Source organism: Camponotus floridanus, unplaced genomic scaffold, assembly GCF_003227725.1.
Source record: "Camponotus floridanus strain SB8 unplaced genomic scaffold, Cflo_v7.5 scaffold68, whole genome shotgun sequence".
Lineage (NCBI taxonomy): Eukaryota > Metazoa > Arthropoda > Insecta > Hymenoptera > Formicidae > Camponotus > Camponotus floridanus.
Window position 1 is genome coordinate 1,014,753 of NW_020229836.1, and position 13,935 is coordinate 1,028,687.

General features: G+C 32.8%; 2 protein-coding genes across 6 annotated transcripts; both read left to right on the forward strand.

Moving 5' to 3' along the window:
• The first annotated feature begins 1,592 nt into the window (after positions 1–1,592).
• On the forward strand, positions 1,593–3,779 carry LOC105248411. Its single transcript, XM_025413567.1, has 3 exons — positions 1,593–2,168; positions 2,713–2,853; positions 2,991–3,779. Exons 1-3 carry the CDS (start codon positions 2,102–2,104, stop codon positions 3,122–3,124), a joined length of 342 nt encoding a protein of 113 aa, XP_025269352.1. The 5' UTR covers positions 1,593–2,101; the 3' UTR covers positions 3,125–3,779.
• Positions 3,780–6,773: 2,994 nt separating this feature from the next.
• On the forward strand, positions 6,774–13,935 carry LOC105250841 (gonadotropin-releasing hormone II receptor). Of its 5 annotated transcripts, none has more exons than XM_011257156.3 (9): positions 6,774–7,328; positions 10,464–10,740; positions 10,856–11,004; positions 11,203–11,308; positions 11,393–11,600; positions 11,794–11,917; positions 12,187–12,319; positions 12,850–13,012; positions 13,239–13,934. In XM_011257156.3, exons 2-9 carry the CDS (start codon positions 10,492–10,494, stop codon positions 13,349–13,351), a joined length of 1,245 nt encoding a protein of 414 aa, XP_011255458.1. In that variant the 5' UTR covers positions 6,774–7,328; positions 10,464–10,491; the 3' UTR covers positions 13,352–13,934. The 5 variants fall into 5 exon arrangements, with proteins under 5 accessions (XP_011255458.1, XP_019882946.1, XP_011255461.1 ...); XM_020027387.2 differs by having other exon boundaries at positions 13,121–13,253; XM_011257158.3 differs by lacking the exon at positions 6,774–7,328 and adding an exon at positions 8,854–9,121 and having other exon boundaries at positions 13,239–13,935.

The following is a 13,935-nucleotide window of genomic DNA, read 5'->3' on the forward strand; positions in this document are numbered from 1 at the left end:
TAAGTTGGTATGTCCTGCGATTTATATCGATTCAATCAATTGAATCGATTCATCAATTATAAAATTATATTAATCTAGTGATGCATACTTGATCAAATGATTCAAAACACAAAAATTTATAGATGATCCCACGTGCATTCATGATTCATGTGCGTGAAAGTATAGTAAAAGAAAACATCGGGTTATCTTCTCTCTTTTATTATAATTAATGGCTAATTTACAATATCTCTCTGTCAATATTTCCATCGCAAAGATTTATATTACAAAATGCTGAGATAAAAAGAAAAATAGAAAGAGATATATAAAAAATAAAAATTTTGAGTGTTATTAGAATCGATATACAAACGAAAGCGAAGCTGTTAGACAAACTCAATTAACGAAGTTAATCTATCAAACTAAAATTTGACTGCTAATTTAAACATAATGTCAGTGTTCGAACGATATTCTTTAATAATATCCATAAAGAAATTTCGATCCTGTACTAACTAACACTAACATACTGAGGGAATTAATCTCGAGACCACCCAATGAGATGTATGTAATATATTGGCATGCAATTTTTCAGACTCACGATCATTGAAACAAAATTGATTTTAATGAGCTCGTTATATAAGATCACGACCCAGCAAACACCAAGTAACAGTTATATAACTGTTACTTGGTGTTTGCTGGGGAGACATTGCAATTATCAAGCAGAATAAAAAACATAGGATGAACTATTAAGTTTAACAAGATGTCACTGTTTCTTATAAGTGATTATTACAATATAAAAGCGAAATAAACTTTATTATTTATCTTAGAACCTAAAGGAAAAAAATAAATTACTAAAAGAAAATAAATTACTTTTTGTAAATAAGATATTTTTTTATCCTGATACAGATTTTTAATTTATATTATAATATTGTAAAAACGAAAAATTAAACACATACACATGTACTAAATTTGCTACAGGAATTTCGCTTTGTGGATGATTTTAAATTTCAATCTTATTTTAAGCAAAATAGAAAAACACATGTACTTATAATTAATAAATCATTTGAATAATAAGTTATTTATATAGACATTTTTTATATATAAATATATATGATTATATATAATTTTATCTCTTCCTCTTCATGTTATAAAATTTTGCATTTTACGAAGACAATAATTATTTAATTAAACAACACGTCCTTAATTGTCGAAAAAAATAAGTAAGAACTTGATCATAGAATTAATTTTGACGTAATTTATTACAATGTTATGTACTGTCCTCGATACGTCCTATCAGTGGCGATTTGACACTTGACCTTTGTCGCCGATCTAAGTGTCTGCGTCGGTGGATAAACTTTCCCGCCGAATCCACAGTTCCTTGTCGTTCATCGGGTGTTTAATCATACCGAATTCCGTCATCGATCACGTGTAGATCGCGTTTTTCTTTGACATTTCGTGAAATTTATACTGTTCACGCGTACAATATTTCGGCGTAAAAGGTGAATGATAGATAAGTCTGCTTTTTTTTTTATGTCTCGCCATGATACGAGATTTTTTCCTCGATGTTTTGGCAAGCGATATGCCAGTATACGCAACGAGAAAACAGATTGAAGACATACATGTGGAGATAATTCGCGATCGCTTCAGGAATCCACGCGCCAAGTGACGCGCGGAAGAATCACTCGCGAAAACAATTAAGTGAGAAAAGTTCGCGTTTTCACGCGTAAATCACATGGTACTTTTGCTCTTCAAGATGCATTCGGAGATAATTCATATTGACACAAAGCGTGTTTATTGATCTTTAAGTGTGGACGACTCGATCTATTTCTAGTTCTAATCATAACTGAGATTGCAAATCACTATTTTATCTAATATTTGGAAAACATCGAGAATTAGCGGATATCAAGAATAAGTGAACTCGAAATATATCGAGATTCGAACTACGAGATTACGCATCGATAAAAAATTGTTTATTGAATTAAAATTATATCCTTTTCTTTCCATCGGGAGAATTTACGATTTATGTATGTGCAACTTTTCCTTTCAAATTTCGTCTCTTTCTTAAAAATTTCATCGTGGAGAGCTTAATTCATTCGCACGAAGTGAATCAAAAAGCGATCACGTCAGAATGCGAGTCTTGTTGATCGTCGGGCTAATCATCTGCGTTGTCGATGGTAGCATCATACCAGATGAAGGTAAGGATTTCGATTCAACTGAAAAATATTTTTCCGATTTTAACGTCACGAAGTACTTTGCATTACTTCTCAAATTCATGCCCACACATTCCCCCTTTTTATTAATTAACATAAACGTATACATTTGCAGGAATAAAAGATTTTTCCCAATTTTCTTTTTCATTTATCCAATAATCTAAATATCGATTTAGGATTTTATAACATTTAATACCATAGCTATTATTACTGCTATTACTTTTTTTCGATTTAAATACGTTTGCTCTATCGAAGACTATTTCCGGTTCGATGCTACAAGAAACTTGGTAGCAACGCGAGATTGATGACTAATACATAATATGGTCATTTTTTGTCTTGTTTATATCGTATCAACAATGTGTAGATACAGTAAAAGTGAGACATTTTTCCACCATGTCAATATTGATTGAAATTTCTATTCAATATTAATTCTTATATTTGAAATCCATTTTCATCATCCATTATTCAATGTATATGATATTTTTTTATATTATTCTATTTATAATATTTTTTTATTTTATTTCGATAGCCTTAACTGCGAGACTGCAAGATGTATGGAACGAAGATGAATTTATCGCCTTGTCCAATATCAAAGCCGAGAAGAAATCTGATGCGAGCAATTCGATCGAGACTCTATGGGCCTATTTGGGCGCACCTATTATGAAAACCTGTAAGGAAACAGATATAAAATATAAACAGAAAACCAAAATAATGCTTATATTCGATTATTGACGAACAAAGCGAAGAGGCCAATTCCTCAGGATTTCCCTAATTTTTCACATCACGAAACGTTGATTCCCGTTTCAGTTATACTTTATACAGAGAGCCTCGACGAAAGTAGCCAACGCAACGCCGTACACATCAACGTAGATTTCTTCGCTGTGAATACGCCTCTGAAGAGCCTGATTATCCTGGTACACCAAACTGGTGGACCAACTTGAATTAACTCTCGCGTGGATGTGTACGTCAATTGCATCTATGAGGATTCCATATCTCTCAAGAAAACTTTCCGCGATATAGCCGAGAACCCGTCCATAGAAGTGGTAAGAGTCTGAAACATTTATCGTTAGATTAATATTCTTAAATAATATATTTAGATGATATGTATTTTTCTACATTGTGTCAGTGTATTTTATTTGCGTTGGTTAAGGAAATTGAAAGAGTACAAACGCGAATATATCGCTTTGAAGTCGCTCCTCGAGCGTTGAATCTAAAATCTCTGCACCCACATCTTTTTACTTTTCCGTTCTGCTCGATACTATTTTCCACTGTCGCTTTATTTCCTCGCTTTTACGATTTTACGACGATTTTTTATTTACGTGCTGTTCGTGACGTCCGCAAATGTGGGACGACGTCTTTCGAAATGGTTAGCGAGGAGCAACCTAAGCTAGTTGCTGCTTCTATTACGCACATCTGGCTGGTTTATCCAACCCAAACACAACAATTCCTGATTACTTGGATGAACTAAATTCGTTTCAATTAATTACTCGTGCCCTATTTCTGTTACTTGCGTTATCGACTTTAAAAATATTATAATATGTATCATGTAAAACTTTTAATAAATATACTCACTTATTTAACTGAATAACTTATTTGATTGAAATTTATTGGATTGAAACTAATATTTATTTATTAATAAACATAATATTTTAAAATCTTTTTAGTTCAGAGAACGAAGATACCGGGCAAAAGTGTATCAATCCAACATCTTCAATGCGTTAAAGAAGGACGAGAATCTGTTCCGGAAATCGTTATGAAGCAGCTTTCGATATTCGAAAATACAAAATAACCAGACTGCACGAAAACTTATTCTATCGATTTCAATGGATATGATCAAACAAAGAAACCTACTGATCGATCTGACGAGATTGATGATAGCAACGGAATCACCAGCGAATCGGACAGGTCGAATCAGAATAACGATTCTGTACCGTCCACTGATCAAAACGACACAAAATGTCTCAAACATCATTTGAACAACAAAAAATCTCCCAGTAAGAAAGATCAGTACACTCATTCGAATGATTGGCAGAAAAAGAAGAATTCGCGACGTCCAGGAAGCAATAATAAACGTGATAAATATGATCCAGACGACTCTTCTGATTCATTTTCATCGGGTGAGACAGATAATCTTGAACCAGGATCGCTTTCTTCACCATTTATTTACACAGTCGTTTTATCATAATACGTATTGCGATACTGTCATTTGCTGCAAGCAATTCTAATATAAACAAACCAGAAAAATTAAATTAGAAAATAGTGAAATTAATTCTTTACAAAATAATTCAGAAAAATTAAATAAAAGCAAAAGAGGATTTGATCTTCAACTTGACCCCAGTCCTAGATTTAAAAAACAAATGGCATTTATAGGTGGAGGTACTCTTGCAGTTACCATTGGTAGTACTATTGTTGCTAGCGCGGCTTGTAGTTTTATTCCTATAATAGGAACTGCTGCTTGGCTGGTGGTGCTGCATTGGGTGGATTTATTGGTGGAGGCCTTATATCTACGTCAATTGCAAGTACAGTTTAAATTAAAAAGGTGGGAATAATATTAAATTTATTCCCATTTTTATATTTCAATAACAAGATATAATAAATAAAATTAGAAGAGAGTAAAAAAATAGTAAAAACTAATAAGTATTTTAAAGCAATAAGTTTAATCACAACTGGAATAGCAATTTAACTGCATATGGCAATAATTCAGCAACTGATGCTTTAGCATCAGAAAAAATAACATAATTAAAAGAACAAAATAAAATAATTATAAATGGTAATACTTTAGAAATGAATAGACATAAGGAAAACCATTTAATAATAGTTAATAAGTGATATTTTGTAGTATGACGGGGTAATAAAAAGGAAAAATGATCTATGTTAAATTTCAAAATGATATTCAAATAAATAAAGATAAATTAATTCAATATAAGGATTATGCATTTATCTTGAGCAGTTAATAGTTTAGATTTAACTATAAATATTTCAATGGCTAGTAATACTTGGTATTGAAAATTAGATAAAAATGAAAGATTTAAAGTTATCTATTGTTGAAAAAATGAGGAAATTTACGGAAATGAGAATAGTTTAAGACTGGTTGAGAATAGTCTAAGACTTTTTCTTTTCTTTTAACAAGATTATTAATTTTATAAATATATAAAGTTCTAGCAAAAATACATAGAAAAAGAGAGATATATAAAAAATAGAAATTTCGAGTGCTCTAATAGAATCGATTCATAAATGAAAGCAAAGCTATTAGACAATCAATTAATGAAGTTAATCTATCAGGCTGAAATTTGATTGCTAATTTAAACAGAATTGCCAGTGATCGAACGATATTATTTAACAATATCCTCAAAGAAACTTCCATCCTCTGAACATTAACATACTGAAGGAATTAATCTCCAGACCACCCAATGAGATGTAGGTAATATATTCGCATGCAATTTTTCAGACTCACAATTATTGAAGCGAAATTAATTTTAAGGAGTTCGTTATGTAAGATCACGAGACATTATCAAGTAGAATAAAAAACGTATAAAGTGAACTATTGGTCTTAACAAGATATCACTGTTTGTTAAGTGATTACTACAATATAAACAAAATAAACTTTAGCGTTTATTTTGACGCCTAAACGAAAATAAAAGAAAATCAATTACTCCTCTTCTTACAAATAAGATATTTTTTTTATTCCAATACACATATTTAATATATTATATAATATAATATTGTAAAAATGAAAAATTAAACATGTACACATGTATATATTAAATCGGCTACAGGAATTTCACTCTATGAAACATTTTAAATTTTGATTTTATTTTAAGAAAATTTTAAGTTGTATAAGAAAATTTATACAAAAACACACATGCACATATAATTAATAAATCATTTAGATATTAAGTTATCTATATAGACATATTTTTCCTCTTCATGTTATAAAATTTTTGAATTTTATGAAAACAATAATTAATTAAACACCACGTCTTTAATTGTCGAAAAAGATAAGTAAAAACTTGATCATAGAATTAATTTCGAAATAATTTACTACAGTGTTAATCTTATATTTCTTATATTATAGCTTTAAAAAATATGTGTATCTTTAATCTTTACATAAAATTTTTAAGGAGAAAGTTATTTATGCATAAATTTAAGAGATATTTATACATAAAAATTTTATGTTGTTTTTACCCATTCCTAATATTGAGTATAATGTACGAGAATCTATCTTTTGTCTCCGCTCCATCTTTAGAAAATGATAGTGACAGAGAATCAATTCAATTGTAATATAACGACATACATCCGCAGATATTTTCGTCTTTCTAAATAGACGTCCAAGATCCAAGGCTCGAAGACTCTCGTACGCGTGCGGTTCATTCACATTAATTTCGGCTTCCGCTATAAATCTTCGCTCACATTCCGGATGTGTGCTCGATTGACGGCACTGTCCCCAACACGTTAGTCCTATCAGCGGCGATTTGACACTTGACCCTTGACGCCAGTCTAAGTGTCTGCGTCGGCGGATAAATCGCGAACCGTCCCGCGGAATCCGCAGTCCCTCGTCGTTCATCGGACGCTTAATTATACTCGCGCCGCACCGAATTCCGTCACCGATCACGTGTAGATCGCGTCCCCCTTTGGCATTTCGTGAAATACTGCTCACGCGTGCGATGTTTCGGCGTAGAAGGTGAATGATAGATAAGTCTGCTTTTTTTTTGTGTCTCGCTGCGATACGAGATTTTTTTCCCTCGATGTTTTGTCGAGCGATATGTGCCAGTATACGCAACGAGAAAACAGATTGAAGACATACATGTGGAGATAATTCGCGATCGCTCCGGAATTCACGCGCCAAGTGACGCGCGAAAGGATCACTCGCGATTAAGTGACAAAAGTTCACGTTTTCACGCGTAAAGCACGCGGTTCTTTTTCTCTTCAAGGTCTATCCGCAAATGATTCGCTCTGAACATAAAACGTGTTGATTCATCTTCAAGTGTGGACGACTCGACCTACTTCTGGTTCCGATCATAGCTGAGATATTGCAATTCACTATTTTATTATTAATTTATAATTTGGAAAACATCAAGAATTAGCGGATATCAAGAATAAGTATACTTCAAACATCGAGATTCGGACTACGAGATTACGCATTGAGTAAGGAATTTTTTATTGAATTCAAATTATATCCTTTTCTTTCCATCGAAAGAATCTATGATTTATATGCAACTTTTCTTTCAATTCTTTTTTTAATTTTTAATTTATAATTATTTCCAACAAACAGAAAATAAGTATATTTGTTAGGAAACATTTTCCTTTTTTATTTGCTAGAAATAAAAGCTAAAAATATTTCTAAAGAAAATTGAAAAAAGCAGTCATAAATCGTATTTATATTGTATAAAAAAAGTTATCTAACATCATCCCCCTTGTCAAGAATAATTGATCGATGTCGTTGCTATCAACGTTTCATATCAGTTATTCAGTATTTGCGGAAATATATAATAGCGAGTTATTTACATAGATATATATATTTTTAATTTCAATTTCGAGATATTGAAAAATTAATTTTATATCGAATGTTTTAAATTTGTTTACAATAATTATAAATATATTTCTAATTTCTAATTATATTTTTAATCGTGCGCTTGTTCAATTCTAAATACATTAATCAGGTTTTATTGGACAAATTGCATTATATCGATATGTCGATAATAAGCACAAGCGAGGGAGGATTCTTAATTGAACCATATCAACAATTCTATTCGATAGAATCATATCCTGCGAGCGATTACGTCATATAGACAATCCTGTACAAATTAATCAATATTTTTTAGTTTTGTCACGAATTATGTATTAAAACATAATATGCGTCTTTGCATTATTATTACATAATTTCATTCTCAAAGAGGCTTTTGATTTTAATCTAATCTAAGTGTGTTATTGGATGAAAACATGGTAGTTTGTTTGCAAAATAATTGCGTAAAATTTGTTTGGCCAAAATGAGATAAATCAGTGTCGTATCGACTTCGTCTGCGCATTCGTCTGCATTATATTGTGGAAATAACGAGAACCTAGATAAGGATCACGACAATTATTGATTCGTCGTTGAAGAAAATTATTTTCCCCTGACATATATGTTGAAATCTTTTATCGGACCTTTTATACGTCGAGAAGACTTTCTGCGTTTTAAGTTATTCGATTCTTAGCAATTTCTCCCAAATTTATTTGCATGATCCATAATACAAACTTTTGTATTTGTTGCTGTTTAGAAAAATAAGATGATATTACGCTTAATACTGTTTTGCAACTATCTTCCTACATTTATCCGCAATATATTATTGATAATAAATTAATGCTACAAATATCTGTATCGCTCAAATCCCGAAAAATCATATCGAACTACGATAGAATAAGGCGAATTGAAGAAAAACAGCTCATTAGTGTGATATCTTAACGTGTTCCCCCGATGATGCACTTTGCGCTTCGGGGCCGAAGTTTAGTTTCGTGTCTCTGGCGCGTGTTTAGCACATGATGCGGATTTGGTACTTTGAACGCAATCTACATTCTTGATATTTAATATTAAGATCCTCGCACAGTAATATTGCGAGGGATGCATCTCGTAATCTCTCGCCATATATCTGTTGTTTTCCTCTTTGCGTTTCACTCGGTGAAAAAGTGTCGTGCAAATTGTAGTCACTTCTCGGAGCAGACTTCTTCATAATACATAGTTACAAAAGGTTGTAGACTAATTGGAGCCTCGATATCTCCTGCGATACGAACCTGCGCTGAACAGGCCTCGCCAGGTCAGGAGAAAGTAAACCGAATCAGTATCACAACGCACCCCGCACGACGAGGGTTGATTGTCCATCAATAGTGCGCAGAGACGAAGCGAGTGAATCTCTCGATTCGGCGAAGATCATCTTGAAATATATAATAATATTTTGGCCTCGGTACGCTCTGTATAGTTCATCTACAGTGTTCTCATCATAAACTCCAATAAATTCGATTCCATTCCAGAAGAGAGTTTAATTTATTCTGTAAGATCAAAAAATTTAAACGCTTTATGAAATATTATGATACTCTCTCACACATGTATAAGTCTTTCTCTCTTTATAATATTTTCTATAATATTTTCTTCTATAAAATTTTCTTTTTTTAAACATTTTCTTCATGCCAAGTATTTTCTAGAAAATATACACACGTAAAAATTAAAAGACTGAAAGATTCTTGTAACGCATTCCATTTTTTCCAGCTGCCAACAATCAATATACAAAAATTTCTTTAAAATTTTTCTTAAACATAATTTATAGAAAATTAAAATAAGAAAAGGCTTCGGGCCGACAAACGCACGTTCGATCGTTTCTTTATGCGTTTAAATTTGTAACCGTTATTTAGGTTCTCATGACTTCCTTTGTTTCATGCTTAGCGTTTATTTTTATAATTTTGTATGACATCGAAAAGGATCTGTAGAAGATCGAAACGTGCGTTTGTCTCTTAAAATGTATTCAATAATTTTGTGCTCTGATAGATTTTCCTATTAAATTTACTTTTCAACCTTAGTGGTTTGTCTTTGCAGTTTTAACTTTTTTTAGTTATTTCGTACCACCACCCTACGTCACGGCCCGAAGCCTTTTTTTATTTTAATTTTGTATTATTACTATAAACGGACCGTTAACATCTCTAATTTTTTTAATTTTTATAATTTATAGATTTTTTACGATTTGCTTTTTAATTGCGTTTATATATAATTGCCCACGCATCTAATTGAATCGAAAGCCGTACTTAAGTATAACGTAATCACTCGGACCTTCCTCTCACTATGTTTAAAGGCCAAGTTGTTAACCATAAATAAATCATTCATCAGCCTGGCAAATATTTGTATCAAATTGAATCGAATTTTGTATTTTCAATGCAACGCAACCCTTTGAAGGTGGCTGCTAGGTTTAAAGACCAAATCGCTTACCACAAATAAATAGACTGACAAACACTTGACGATGTATTTCTCCGCGAATTGTTACATGTTCCGTTGAAACGCCTCGCGAACATACTAGATTCATTGTTCTGATCTATTGTTTCCTAAACTTTCGGAGCTAAAAGTACGAATGTGAGGTATCTCGAATGAATGCGCATCGCAATCAGACATATTCTCATTCTTCGAGATTTTCTTCCGCCTTTTCTAAATTTTAGACAAAGATAAGAAGAAAATTTAATTAATTCAATATAATTGAAGCAGAGAAATAGTTGCGTTGCAAAAAATGCTTGTTTTTATGGAATCTAATGCGATGATTGCAGATGAAATAATAAGCTCATCCTCAACGACATGCAGAACGCGATACAGTTAAGCGAAGTCGAAAGTGAGGAGAGCCTCAAGTGCAATGACACAATGGAATTGCCGGATGACTTGCGATTCAATTCTGGTCACCTTGTGACAATAGTCACTTACAGTATCTTAATGGTAATATCGGCCGCTGGGAATATTACCGTGCTAATAATGACTATAATAAAGAAGCGAAAATCCAAGTCTCGTATACACATCCTCATAATGCACTTGTCAATCGCTGATCTTCTTGTAAGTATTTAAATTGATACTATTAACTTATTAAGTAATTGTTGTTGGTCATCGATAAAAACGCATTCGCGGGGGAAGAAATTGAACATAAAATTTTATCAAATTTAATTATTAGGTGACATTCTTAATGATGCCACTTGAAATAGGATGGTCGATAACAGTATCGTGGGAAGCCGGAGACGCGATGTGCCGTATAATGGCTTTCTTCAGGATGTTCGGCCTATACCTTTCATCCTTTGTAATAGTTTGCATAAGTATAGACAGGTCAGCATGTAATGATTTCGATAAACCGAATATTTTATATGATACGCGTGCGACAAATTTCTCTTCTCTCGCGTTGATCATGATATATCCAAATAAATGATACATGTAATAATATATAGACTGCAAACGCGGTTATGGTGCATTTGAGATCTTATAATTGCATTTAGAATATATCTTACGTGTAACGTAACGTTACAGGTATTACGCTGTGAAGCGGCCTCTTCAGATACTGGACGTTTACAGGAGAGGAAAAATAATGCTGATGCTCGCGTGGGTTGGCTCCGTGTTGTGTTCGTTGCCGCAGGTGCCCTAACTTGCACATATTGCTCACGATTTCTCGCTTTCATTATTCGGCAAATTTAAGCACATAACATTCTTTGGTCTCCAGATGTTGGTATTTCATGTCGGGACTCATCCAAATTATACTTGTTTTACCGACTGCATAACTTTCAACTTTTTCCCATCGCACCTGCACGAAATTTCCTATACTTTATTCGGCATGTTGATGATGTATTGGTTCCCTCTCTTCGTAATACTGTACACTTATAGCAGTATTTTTATGGAGATTTGCCGTCGATCCCAAGAGAAGAATGAAGGTACGTCCGATATGATTTACCGCGCTATGAAAATTATTCATACATGAAACATATTTTACACTCTCACTCATAAATACACATACACACACAATGTTACATTATTTCTTATTTTGTTAGTAAAGTTCCCTATATCATGTTATTTAATGCTCGGTAACAAAGTAAAGCGATTAATCAACAGACGCTTCTCTCGCAGATAAAATACGTCGTTCTTCGAGCGGTTTTCTGAGTCGAGCGCGAATACGCACTTTAAAAATGACGATAACCATTATCGCCGTATTTCTTATCTGTTGGACTCCTTATTATGTGATGAGCGTTTGGTGAGTGACTATTTTTCAATTTCCACATAATCTTTTTCTTTCGTCGCTAACTAGAAATCACATTCCGCAAAGTCAGCAAAATCAACCGAGTCGATTATGCAGACGCAAAAATACTGATTTTCGCGACCAATGTTCATGGTCACAGATAGACTTATGCAAATTCAGCTCTATTAAAAGAAAAAAAATGATGATAATAATAATAAGATTCCAGTAAATTTTTTACTTGAAAAATTCGCTGGTAATTTGCGATTATTGTTGAATGTAAATAGGTACTGGTTGGATCAACCATCAGCCCAGAAAGTCGACAAGCACATTCAGAGAGTCCTCTTTTTTTTCGCGTGCACCAATTCCAGCATGAATCCCATCATCTACGGTATTTTTAACATACGTCAAAAAAACAAAGTAAGTATTTATTATCCGAAACAAACAGTATGCATGTGTGATATCAACTCTCGTAAATTTTCTTCTTAAAGATTTTTTCTAAAATAATTACCATTATAATTATTTTGCTTTTTCTTCATTTTTTATTGATTTTAATTAATAATTTTTATAAATTTGTTCAAATTATGCAGGCGAGAGAGAAAAAGAAAGAGACAAAGCTTTGCATAATAAGCTTTCAATATACATAACGATTTTACTCTAATAAAAATTATAGTCAATCGAAGCGTGAAATAGAACTCGATACAAGACGAATTCGTATAATCATTTTGTTAACACGATTATCTGCGCCCATGTATTGTTAACGCGTGAATGGTAAAGTTTCATCTTATTTAATTTTATCTTTGCAGAAGCGAACTTGCGCTACTACTTGCAAGAAGAAAACATTAAAAAGAAAATTACTCGAGTTTCTATTAACAATTAAAACGTATACTAACACATTTACTTCTCTTTCCTACTAATATGTTCAAGCTACCTATTATTTGTATTTCCAGGCAAAAACTCAATCCCATCCTCTTCTCAGGCCCATCAACACAACTATGGAACTTCCAGTAGTCACTTACGCCAAAGAGTCCATTTTCACTATTTTCGTAATTGCCTTGCCGATTCTCTTTAACCCCTCGACTTCATATAACAGACGCTCATCGCATGATCATGGTAATTATGTGCGTCCTTATTTTATCATGTTATCTTTGCTTAAAATTGACAAATGAAAACATCTAACGAAAAATAATTTCATTGTTCTTTCCATGGGGAAAAATGAAGGAAATGAAAGCGCAAGTATGAAAGACGATACAAAAGGACGATGCAAGGATGTGCGAACTTTAGATTAGACGAATTTTCAATCTCTTCCTTACGAAAATCTCTACTTTCTAATTTCTAGAATCCGATTCGTACAACCACAATCGAGACTCGACTTACGCCGCTGTCTCTGTCGGTCAAGCTTCTCGATTGACGATGAACACGACGTTCGCCAGATCGAATAGATGCGTCTAGAAGAATGAACTGATGCCTCGGTGTGTATTTACATCTTATGAAAAAAGAAGTAATCGTGTGAATTGCCTCGAATGACTTCGCCGTCCATACGCAATGCAAGCCTTACGTAGCGTCGTGTACAATAAAAAGTCTTATATTTATATATTTTCAAATATATAAGATATTAAGCTACAATGATAAACTGTGATCGCGATCGAGTTACTCGATGGATCCTTGATGCAATGTACAAGAAGACGAATTTTCCTCGGTGAACTATTATACTCGTTCATCTCTAGATATATTTATTTTGATGTTATTTAAGCTCTAGATAAGAATGATTAAGTGATTTTTGTACGTATTATGATATAAGCAGCGTTTCGAGTGTGCAAACAAATGTGCAACTTCGTTAAATGTATGTGTTCCTTTTTTTTATAATTTTGCAACGCAAGATTGTACAAACAAGTGAGCTATTTATAGCACCGCTATAATTCTGCATTTATAATTCCATATTTTTATAATGGAGAAAAAAATATGAAGAAAATATATATATATATTCGCGTCTTGTCCGCATATTTTCCTCATCACTTAAGAGCCTTAATTGGAGC

Bases quoted from the DNA above. Each gene is read 5' to 3' on its own strand.
- LOC105248411 (XM_025413567.1), top strand. From the start codon at position 2,102: ATGCGAGTCTTGTTGATCGTCGGGCTAATCATCTGCGTTGTCGATGGT. The intron at 2,169-2,712 runs GTAAGGATTTCG...TTATTTCGATAG, and splicing joins TAGCATCATACCAGATGAAG to CCTTAACTGCGAGACTGCAA. The intron at 2,854-2,990 runs GTAAGGAAACAG...TTCCCGTTTCAG, and splicing joins CGCACCTATTATGAAAACCT to TTATACTTTATACAGAGAGC.
- LOC105250841 (XM_011257156.3), top strand. From the start codon at position 10,492: ATGCAGAACGCGATACAGTTAAGCGAAGTCGAAAGTGAGGAGAGCCTC. The intron at 10,741-10,855 runs GTAAGTATTTAA...TTTAATTATTAG, and splicing joins TGTCAATCGCTGATCTTCTT to GTGACATTCTTAATGATGCC. The intron at 11,601-11,793 runs GTACGTCCGATA...CTTCTCTCGCAG, and splicing joins ATCCCAAGAGAAGAATGAAG to ATAAAATACGTCGTTCTTCG.